The sequence below is a fragment of the Pseudonaja textilis genome, chromosome 4 (assembly GCF_049901715.1).
Source record: "Pseudonaja textilis isolate UNSWEBS1 chromosome 4, rPseTex1.2, whole genome shotgun sequence".
NCBI classification, from domain to species: Eukaryota; Metazoa; Chordata; class Lepidosauria; order Squamata; family Elapidae; genus Pseudonaja; species Pseudonaja textilis.
Genome location: NC_141993.1, coordinates 92,466,570 through 92,477,963, shown reverse-complemented (window position 1 = coordinate 92,477,963; position 11,394 = coordinate 92,466,570). Strand labels below are relative to the sequence as shown.

The 11,394-nt window shown below is 45.1% G+C and overlaps 1 protein-coding gene across 1 annotated transcript; it reads left to right on the top strand.

The window, feature by feature from the left end:
- The first annotated feature begins 4,017 nt into the window (after positions 1 to 4,017).
- Positions 4,018 to 11,128, top strand: TMEM207 (transmembrane protein 207). The gene is made up of 4 exons (XM_087932069.1): positions 4,018 to 4,040; positions 7,306 to 7,350; positions 8,362 to 8,513; positions 10,538 to 11,128. Exons 1-4 carry the CDS (start codon positions 4,018 to 4,020, stop codon positions 10,741 to 10,743), a joined length of 426 nt encoding a protein of 141 aa, XP_087788195.1. The 3' UTR covers positions 10,744 to 11,128.
- Positions 11,129 to 11,394: the final 266 nt, after the last annotated feature.

The following is an 11,394-nucleotide window of genomic DNA, read 5'->3' as shown; positions in this document are numbered from 1 at the left end:
TGAAGGAAGGGACTTACAATAGGGCTGTCACGGGAAGAAGGTTGTAGCCCCTGAGTGAAGGAGAAGAAACAATGGGTGGAAGGACATTTGAACTTTGGCTCGAGAATCATGTTTTAGTTAGGGCGATTGCTGGAATCCTGACAGCCAACTTGGAAATGAGCAGAAATTTCGTGACAGTGGGAACAATTAATGGCTTCCCTCCAGAAGTTGTGGCTGTTCCATCACTGAAAGTTTTGGTTGGGCAACTATTTGCCTGAAATGGTATAGGGTCTACTGTTTGAGCAGGGGGTTGGACTAGAAGACCTCACAGGTCCCTTCCAGTCCTATGATTCTACGAGATAGATAGATATATTGATGGACAGACAGATAAGCAGAGAGAGAGAGAGAGATGATAGATGCTGTATGATAGATGATAGAAAATAGAATAGAATAGAATAGAATAGAATAGAATAGAATAGAATAGAATAGAATAGAATAGAATAGAATAGAATAACAGAGTTGGAAGGGACCTTGGAGGTCTTCTAGTCCAACCCCCTGCCTAGGCAGGAAACCCTGCACCACTTCAGATGAAGGGTTACCCAATATCTTTTTAAAAGCTTCCAGGGCTGGAGCATTCACAACTTCTGGAGGCAACTTCTGATTAATTGTTCTAACTGTCAGGAAATTTCTCCTTAGTTCTGCTTTTCTCCTTGATTAGTTTCCACCCATTGTTTCTTGTCCTGCGATAGATAGATAGATAGATAGATAGATAGAGAGAGAGAGAGAGAGAGAGAGAGAGAGAGAGAGAGAGATAAATACATGATAGAGTTAAAGAGAGATATACAGGTGAAACTCGAAAAATTAGAATATCATGCAAAAGTTCATTTATTTCAGTAATGCAACTTAAAAGGCGAAACTAATATATGAGATACTCATTACATGCAAAGCAAGATAGTTCAAGCCGTGATGTGTCATAATTGCGGTGATTATGGCTTACAGCTCATGAAAACCCCAAATCCACAATCTCAGAAAATTAAAATATTACATGCAATCAATAAAACAAGGATTGTACATAGAACAATATCGGACCTCTGAAAAGTATCAGCATGCATATGTCATTTTTCGAGTTTCACCTGTAGATACATAGATGAATAGAGAAGATAGATAGACACCTGATTGAAAAGGAAAAAAAAGAGGGCTGTGAAAATATCTACACACCCCTCACATCCCGGACATAAACTGTTTCAATGCCTTCCCTCAAAATGACGCTGTAGAGCCCTGCACACCAGAACAACTAGACACAAGGGGAGTTTTTTCCCGAAAGCCATCACTCTGCTAAACAAATAATTCCCTCAACACTGTCCAACTATTTACAAAGTGTACACTACTATTAATCTTCTCATCACTCCTGATCACCCATCCCCTCCCATTTGTGATTGTATGACTGTAACTTTGTTGCTTGTATCCTTACAATCTATATTGACTGTTTCCTAGTATGATTTGATTGCTTATTGTACCCTCTGACTATCGTTAAGTGTTGTACGTTATGATTCTTGATTCTTCACAAATGTACCTTTTCTTTATGTATACTGAGGGTATTTACACCAAGACAAATTCCTTGTGCGTCCAATCACACTTGGCCAATAAAGTAGTCTATTCTATTCTGTTCTCTAGATGGGTGGGTGGATGGATGGAACATTTTGCCTTCAGAAGTTGTAGGGTTGTGACTGCTCCATCACTGGAGGTTTTCAAGAAAAGATTGGACAACCATTTTCTGGGATGGTAGAAGGACTCCTGCCTTGAGCAGGGGGGTGGACTAGAAGACCTCAAAGGTCCCTTCCAGTCCTATGCTTCTACGAGATAGATAGTACATTTGAAGGACAGACAGAAACACAAGACAAGATAAGGAGAGAAAGGGAGAGAGGTGATAGATACTGTTAGATAGATAGATAGATAGATAGATAGATAGATAGATAGATAGATAGATGTAGATACATACATACATACATACATACATACATACATACATAGATGATAGATAGATGATAGATAGATAGATAGATAGATAGATAGATAGATAGATAGATAGATAGATAGATAGATAGATAGGAGAGACAGAGACAGAGAGAGAGAGAGAGAGACAGAGAGATGGATGGATGGATGGATGGATGGATGGATGGAACAGTTTGCCTTCAGAAGTTGTGGCTGCTCCATCACTGGAGGTTTTCAAGAGAAGATTGGACATCCATTTTCTGGACTAGAAGACCTCAAAAGTCCCTTCCATCCCTGTGATGCTATGATTCATCGATCCTCAAAGTTTGATGAGATTTTCCGAGAGGTAAGAAAGGTTTGGTGTAAGGAAGGGAGAAAAAGACTCAGGGAGCAGTTGCGGGCACAGGCTTCCCACCTCAACTATCTTCCCGCAAACAATATTTCACCTGGCTTTAAGGGACCTTAGTCAATCATTGCCGTTCCTGCTTAATGTTTACCTGGAGGTGTTGGGAAGACTATTAATGTTACATTCGCAAGAACCAGGAGTGAAGGATGGTTACGCAGCTCCAACTCCTTGTAACCCTTGCAAAACACGAGTAATAACGCCTGTCGAACAAGCTGCGGTGGGGAGGCGGTGCAGGTGCAGAGTTTACGGGAAACTTTCCCATTAAGGCCAGGAGGGGAGGAGAATTCCCAACCTAGGTTAATTTTCCTGCCCAAAGGTAGAGTCACTTTGGGATGCCCCTCCTGAGGGACCCTGCCATGGTCAGAAAGTTGCAACCTGCGGTGAGCGACATTCGCCATTTCCTTCCCATCCAAACTCAATCCGGTTTGAATGTAGATGCTGGTCTCACCTGGGCCTGGGATTTGCAGTATTTAGCCTGCCTCACCAGGTGTGTTTTTATTCTCTTTAAGGCACCTGCAGCAGAAGACTCGTCTGTCGGAAACGTCATTTGCAAAGCTGCCTCTGGAAAACCACGGGGCATCGTCCCAACAAAACAGTCCTTCTCGCTGCTGGTGGTTGCAACCTGGAGATCTCTTCGGCGTGTTTGTCCAGGTAATCCCTTCTTCCGAGATGCTCCTGGGTGTAGTTGACTTTGATCTTAGTGTCTGTGGTCATCCCGATTTTCCACATGCCTGGGCTTTTGACTCCCAGAATTCCCCGGCCAGCATGGATGGCTGGGGAATTCTGGGAGTTGAAGTCCAACCGGCTTAAAGTTGACAAGATTGAGACATTTTGGAGGGTAGGCTAAAAGGAGGGTGGCACAACTGTGGTGTGGGTTCCTGGCCCTTGTTAGCAGACTCACATTATCAAGTTTCCATGTTGTTAAGCCAGAATATGGTTGTTTGTTCCAATGTTGCATTAACACAAATGGAGACTTTCCTTTCCTTTCATCTCCTCTCTTCCTTTCCTTTCCTTTCCTTTCCTTTCCTTTCCTTTCCTTTCCTTTCCTTTCCTTTCCTTTCCTTTCCTTTCCTTTCTCCCACTTCCTTTCCTCTTTCCTTTTCTTTCTTTTCTTTTCCTTTCCTTTCCTTTCCTTTCCTTTCCTTTCCTTTCCTTAATAAACTGCATTTTAAAAAGCTTGGAGATTGAATGGATGCGGAAATAGGTGATGGATAGAAAAATAGATAGATGGATGGATGGATAGATGGACAGATAAGAAGATAATGGAGGATGAATGGAAGGATATAAAGATAGATAGATAGATAGATAGATAGATAGATAGATAGATAGATAGAGATAATAGATGGACGGATAGCGAGAGAGAGAGAGAGAGAGAGAGAATGGATGGACGGATAGCGATAGATAGATAGATAGATAGATAGATAGATAGATAGATAGATAGATAGAGATGGATGGATGGATGGATGGATGGATGGATGGATGGATGGATAGATAGATAGGTAGTTAGGTAGTTAGGTAGATAGATAGCACAGAGCAAGGGTCAGCTGGGAAAGGTGTCCCTGCCTTCCTTCTCAACCCCCCCCCACCCCCCTCTGACACCCCGGCTCTCCCTCTCTGTATTTCAGCCCGCAAGACCAGCCATGGGCTGCAAATTTCCCGACAGGTGAGCTGGTGTTCCTTGCTAGCTTCGCTTCCCAGCTCCGGGGGTGCGGGGGGGGGGGGCTCCTAGGGGAGGGGTGGGGCAAGGCTACAGCTGCTTGGGTTTCTTGGCCTGGCTTTTGGGAGGGGTCTCTGAAATCAATGTCCATCTGTCTCAGGGTTACTGACTGGTCAGTAGGGTCCTCCTAGGCTTCATCCTACGGAAACTTTAATTAGGACAAGCAAAGACGGAGAATAGAGGTTGGGAAGGGAAAATGCCTGGCACTGCAGCTTCAGAGTCCAAGTTGAAGCCCCCTGGCCTGCTGTTAATTATGTCACTTTTAATTTTAATTTAACTTGATCTGATTTTAGTTGATTTTAGTTTAGTTCAGTTCAGTTTATTTTAGTTGTGTTGTGTTGAGTTGAATTGAGTTGAATTGAGTTATTTTATTATTTCATTTTAGTTAAGCTCAGTTCAGTTATTTTATTATTTTAGTTTTGTTTAGTTTCGTTATTTTATTATTTTATTTCATTTTAGCTTATTTAGTTTCGTTCTGTTATTTTATTAGTTTATTTCATTTTAGTTTATTTAGTTTCGTTTCGTTATTTTATTATTTTATTTCATTTTAGTTTACTTCAGTTATTTTATTAGTTTAGTTTAGTTTAGTTTCATTATTTTATTCCATTTTATTTTAATTTGGTTATTTTATTATTTTATTTCATTTTAGTTTAGTTTATTGGTTTATTAATTTATTTAATTTTAATTTAGTTTACTTTAGTATAGTTATTTTATTATTTTACTTCATTTTAGTTTAGTTTAGTTATTGTATTAGTTTATTTAATTTTAGTTTAGTTTACTTTTCACTTATTTCTTTTATTAAATTTATATGCCCCCTCCCTATCCGACTATCTCAAGGGACTGAGCCGTTTGCAAGATTTTAAAAAATACCCCACAGATATACAGCAGCTAGTCCTCAACTTACAACATTTCCTTTCGTGACCATTTAAAGTTACAGTCGCACTGAAAAAGGGACTTAGGATCATTTTTCACACTTAATGATGGTGGCAGCATCTCCCTGGTCACGTGATGGAAATTCAGACGCTCGGCAACTGACTCGTATTTATGACAGTTGCACTGTTCCTGGAGTCATGGCATCCTGTTTTGCGAACTTCCGACCAGCCGATGGAGAAGCTGGGTTCACTTAGTAAACCATCTTACTAACTTAACAACCTGAGTGATTCGCTTAATGACAGTGACCAGAAAGGTCGTAAAACGGGGCAAAATTTGGTTAAATTCAGGTAGCAACAGGAATTGGGGGCTCAATGGCAGTCGTAAGTCAAGGATCTCCCTGCAAAAGCGTCCAAAAAGCATTAAAACGAAGATGAGCCGCAAAGACATGAATTAAAGGACTACAAAAACCCTGCCTGCCCCATTGATGGGAGGGGGTGTCCATGGCCCAGGATGCACAGGCCAACCTGGGTCTCTCCATGCAAAGCCTCTGGGGGTTCACTTTGCAGGGAGACCTCGACTTACAATCACTCGTTTAGTGACCGTTCGAAATTACGACGCCACTGAAAAAAGCAAGCGTTTCTTTCACACGGCTTTTGCAGCCTCTCTGGGGGTCACGTGATCCAGATTCAGAAGCTCGGCAACTGGCATGTACTTAGGACAGTTGCAGGGGTCATGCCATCCCCTTTTGAGACCTTCTCACCAGCCAAGCCAAGAGGGGAAAGCCAAGATTTGCTTAATGATGGTGTTACGCAAGGATTCGCTGGGTTAATTCGCTGGGTTAATAGAGTTAGTCCGTGAAATGGGTCTAGGGTCGGAGGTTGAAGACCTCTGAAGCCCCTTCCAGCTTGATCCTTGAACCTGAAACTAACTTTACTGTAACAATGGCAGCGATTCACTTAACCATGATGGCAAGAAAAGGTCGTAAAACGGGCCGAAACTTTCCTTAACCACCTTGGGTCAACTCGTAAAGCATCCTTGGCCTGCTTTCGAGATGCCATAGGTGCGGGGTAGAAACGGCCAGAGCAACAGCCACAACCAAAAACACATTCCACACCTAATCCGATGACCCGGGGCGTGGCAAAAAAATAATCAAGTCACAAAAATAGAATAAAGTCCCTTTAATGCCTCCAACTTGGCCCCAAGGTCCAATTATCCTCGGCAGGATATCAAACTCGTAAAGAAAACAGTTTATGGAGGGAGTAAATGCAGTCTGCACCCAAAGTAAAGTTAATTTGAAATAACAAAACCCGACAGAAAACCACACCGAAGAAATTACTACGGCAGGCAAGGATGATTAATTGCAGACTTCTACCAGATAACATAGCAACCACGGTTGGGAGGAAGCCAAAACCCAGATAAGACATGACAAACCAGAATAATTTCACGCTTTGCTTCCAGCAACTTTGACATGCGCAGTTTGCCCTTTGAAACAGTCCTCCCAGCTGCAGCCCATGAAGGGGATCAGGGCCCCTTCCTCCCCCATAGACCATGCCACTCACGTTGCTCCCTTCTCGGTTCCTCCCTGCGTGCCCTAGGATGAAGAGGGGACGGGCCTGGGTCTTCCTCTGAATGCCCAGCCGGCCTCTGCCCTTCCCCAGTTTCCTCCACCAACCACCAGAGTCACACTCCCACTCCCTGTCGGTTGTTCCTCCTCTCCCTTGGAGTCAGACTCCAACAGGCGCACGACACCTACCTTCTTCAAGGCTGTATCCCAGGCTACCAGAGAGGCGTGATCTCTACAGCCTGAGAAAGTGCTTGGTTGGAGAATGTGATTTACGACACACCCGGGGAGGAAGAGGGGAAACAGGGTCATAGGTGAGGTGTAAATTACATCAGGCAGAGCTGACTTCATTGGGATATTGTGCCGGCATGTTGCTCTTCATAAATAATTGGGTTTCTTTTGAAAATTAGCTTGAGGCTCCTGGTTTCATGAGGGCAATTTGTCTCATTTAACCACAGAAATTTGAGGGGGTTAATTCTGGTCATAAGTCAAGGGCCACTGGTATTATTTTTCTCCGGCTTCTAGGCAGTTTCGTTCACGATCCCCGAGCTGGCATTCCCAGTTGCAATTAAGCAACTAAAGGCAGCACATAAACGAAAGTGCAACACGAAAGGCCATCCTGACAAGTGTGTGTGTGTGTGTGTGTGTGTGTGTGTGTGTGTGTGTGTGATAAAAATCCAGGCGCTCCCTGAGATGCTCCCGTTATGGGGAACCGGGCTGGGTGTCCTTGCAATGCAGTAATTCCATTTTATTTGTAAAAAAATAATAATTTTGCAGCTGCGTTGGTGTCGGTGAGCGGAGCCTCCCTTCCTGGTATTTCTGGTGAGTGCCAAAACTTTCCAAAGTTCATGATGATAAAATCCATGTGGATTTGCTTGGGGCTGATACAGAAGCGGTTTTTGTTATTTATTTGCTATCTTTATTTATTTGTATCCCGCCTTTATTATTTTTGGAAACAACAAAAAGCTGCAAATTTACTGAATACTTCTTCCTCCTATTTTCCCTAGAACAACCCTGTGAGGTGGGTTGGGCTGAGATAGAGAGACTGGTCCGGCTGTCATGCCTAAGGCAGGACTAGAACTCCCCGTCTCCTGGTGATTGGCCCAAAGTCACCCAGCTGTCTTTCATGCCTAAGGCGGGACTAGAACCCCCTGTCTCCTGGTGATTGGCCCAAAGTCTCCCAGCTGTCTTTCATGCCTAAGGCGGGACTAGAACTCACCGTCTCCTGGTGATTGGCCCAAAGTCTCCCAGTTGGCTTTCATGCCTGAGGCGGGACTAGAACTCACCGTCTCCTGGTGATTGGCCCAAAGTCTCCCAGCTGTCTTTCATGCCTAAGGCGGGACTAGAACTCCCAGGCTCCTGGTGATTGGCCCAAAGTCTCCCAGCTGTCTTTCATGCCTAAGGCGGGACTAGAACTCCCAGGCTCCTGGTGATTGGCCCAAAGTCACCCAGCTGGCTTTCATGCCTAAGGCGGGACTAGAACTCCCGTCTCCTGGTGATTGGCCCAAAGTCTCCCAGCTGTCTTTCATGCCTAAGGCGGGACTAGAACTCACCGTCTCCTGGTGATTGGCCCAAAGTCTCCCAGCTGTCTTTCATGCCTAAGGGGACTAGAACTCACCATCTCCTGGTGATTGGCCCAAAGTCTCCCGATTGGCTTTCCTGCCTAAGGCGGGACTAGAACCCCCTGTCTCCTGGTGATTGGCCCAAAGTCTCCCAGCTGTCTTTCATGCCTAAGGCGGGACTAGAACTCCCCATCTCCTGGTGATTGGGCTTTATTTGCGGGGGCGGGGGGGGCATCACGTATGACGGACCCTCTTCTCCCTCCTGCTCCAGGTTCTGCCTGTCCCTCCTGCTCCTGCTGCTCCTGATTCTCCTCCTGCTCCTGCTGGGCTGCTGCCTCCGGGGCTGGCTGGGGCAGCCCAGGCGCCCTGCGGCCCATCGCTCCCTTGTGGTCTTCGCGGTGGAGGAAACGGAGTCGGTCCACGGTGGGTCTGAAGTCCAGGTGTGAGAGAAAAGCAAAGCCTCGGCTGAGTTGGGCCTCTGGGTGGCCGGGAAGCCCCCGGGAGTCAGAAGAGGCAGGGTGGCGGCCCTAGAAACATCTACCCCCCTCCCCACACACCCCCGATCCTGTGAATGCAGCCGGGACTCTCCTGCGTGGCCTCGGTGGCCACACGAGGATGGAGGATGCAGGCGGATTCCCCACCCTGGAGGCAAAGGGGCTCCCAGCCGGCAGGGAGATCTGGAGGTGATAGGCAGGCAGAGAAATGGAAATAGGAATAGAGGTGGATGGATGGATGGGTGGGAAGACAGACAGACAGACAGACAGACAGACAGACAGACAGATAGATAGACAGACAGACAGACAGACAGATAGATAAAGATGTGCATAAGATGGATGGATAAAGAGGTAGATAGATAAGAAATAGATGAATAGGTAGATGGACAAAGATACATATAGAGACAGAAGACAAGTAAATAGATGGATAGAGATGGATGATAGATAGATTTAGAGATAGATGGCTAGATGGATGGATGGATGGATGGATGGATGGATGGATGGATAGAGAGAGAGAGAGAGAGAGAGAGAGAGATGATAGGGATAGATAGGTTGATAGACAGATAGAAGATAGATAAAGATGTGGATAAGATGGATGGATAGATACAGAGAGGTAGATAGATAAGAAATGGATAGGTACAATAGATGGATAAAGATAGATATACAGACAGACAAGTAGATAGATAGATAGAGATGGATAGCTGATAGATAGATAGATAGATAGATAGATAGATAGATAGATAGATAGATAGATAGATAGATAGATAGATAGAGATGTGCATAAGATGGATGGATAAAGAGGTAGATAGATAAGAAATAGATGGATAGGTAGGTGGACAAAGATACATATAGAGACAGAAGACAAGTAAATAGATGGATAGAGATGGATGATAGATAGATAGATATAGAGATAGATGGCTAGATGGATGGATGGATGGATGGATGGATGGATGGATGGATAGATAGATAGGTAGATAGATAGATAGATAGACAGACAGACAGACAGACAACTAGATAGATAATGGATAGATGGTTGGTAAGATAATTGTGAAGAGAGAGAGAGAGAGGTGAAATATGATAGAGAGAGATAGATAGATAGATAGATAGATAGATAGATAGATAGATAGATAGAGATATGATAGGGATAGATAGGTTGATAGACAGATAGAAGATAGATAAAGATGTGGATAAGATGGATGGATAGATACAGAGAGGTAGATAGATAAGAAATGGATAGGTACAATAGATGGATAAAGATAGATATACAGACAGACAAGTAGATAGATAGATAGAGATGGATAGCTGATAGATAGATAGATAGATAGATAGATAGATAGATAGATAGATAGATAGATAGATAGATAGATAGATAGATAGAGATGTGCATAAGATGGATGGATAAAGAGGTAGATAGATAAGAAATAGATGGATAGGTAGATTGATAAAGATAGACAGACAGACAAACAAGTAGATCAAGCTGTAGATAGAGATGGATGGATGATAGGTAGATAGGTAATTAGTGGGGGGTGGGAGAGAGAGAGAGAGAAAAAGAGATCCATTGACCTTCAATGACTCATTCCTGAACATTCAAAGGGCACTAAAACGATGACTTATGACCGGTCCTTACATTTAGAACCACTGGAACATCCCTACGGTCACGTAATCAAAATTCAGGCCCTTGCCAGCCCTCCTGTACTTATGACAGTTTTAGTGTCCTATATTCACCCCTTGTGACCTTCTCCTGACCTGCGAAGCCAGTGGGGGAGAGCAGGATTCCTTTAATGGCCACATGATTTGCAGGGTTCTGCTTAACAACATAAAATCTGTCTCACTTAACAACCGCCTGGCTTTGCAGGGGAAAAATCTGGTCCCCGTTGGGGCCATTGTGGCTATAAGTTGAGGACCAGCCATAATTGTTTTGTTAGAGAATGCGTCTCTTTTTGCATTTTGTAGGGGACGATGGGCTGCCTTGGTCACTGGCCCAGAAGCCCCCTCCCGGCTTGCAGACCCCAGGGTGGAGCACTGAGGGCCCCAGTTCGAATGCACCAGCATGGAATGGATCGTTGCAGCCGCCTCCCTACAAAGAGAGCATGAAGCCCGGAAGAACCTCAGATCTGAGTTCGAGACAGGATGGCTTTCACGGGGAGGGCCGGTTCTGACCTGGCCTTCGCGGAAGACTGGCAAAGGCTGGCAAGGCAATCGTTGACGTACGAAGAACAAATTTTCCCGAAATGTGAAACCGTTATCTTGCAACAACCCAACCGCTCCCCTTTCCTCTTATTTATTCCCCAGCCAGGGAGGGGCCTGTCAGCGTCCACATTTCGTTTGCTTTCCCCGAGCTGGCTCGTTGTCCGCCGTCGTTCCCCTCTCCTATCAGCTCTGTGCATACGTGCACCTGGAACAGGCCCCAGTTGCTCCTCCTCCTCACTCATCTCTGACTCTGCTTTGTGGCCTGCCGGCGGAGCTGGTAGCAGCCAGTGAGGAGGTTGGGGAGGAACCCGGGCCGGTCCTGGAGGCTGGGGAAGGCTCGGGTGAGGGCTCTGCATCGGAGGCAGAAATGGGGCGAGGGCCATCCAACAGTTATCAGTTGCCTTTGGAGTCAGAGATCAGTGGGGAAGAAGAGCAGCTGGAGCCTGTTCCCAGTGTGCTCATGCGCAGAGCTGGCAAAAGAACAGAACAATTACAAACTAAGGGATGACGTGGGAGGAAGGCCACAGGTGGAGAGTGAATGGCCCCTCCCATAGGAATTAAAAGAGGACCAAACAGGGAGGAGGCTTTGCAGGAAGCAATTTGTTGGCTGCAGCAGTGTG

Coding starts and splice junctions, on each gene's coding strand:
- TMEM207 (XM_087932069.1), top strand. CDS start 4,018: ATGGGCTGCAAATTTCCCGACAG. Junction 4,041..7,305: donor GGCTGCAAATTTCCCGACAG/GTGAGCTGGTGT, acceptor ATAATTTTGCAG/CTGCGTTGGTGTCGGTGAGC. Junction 7,351..8,361: donor CTCCCTTCCTGGTATTTCTG/GTGAGTGCCAAA, acceptor CTCCTGCTCCAG/GTTCTGCCTGTCCCTCCTGC.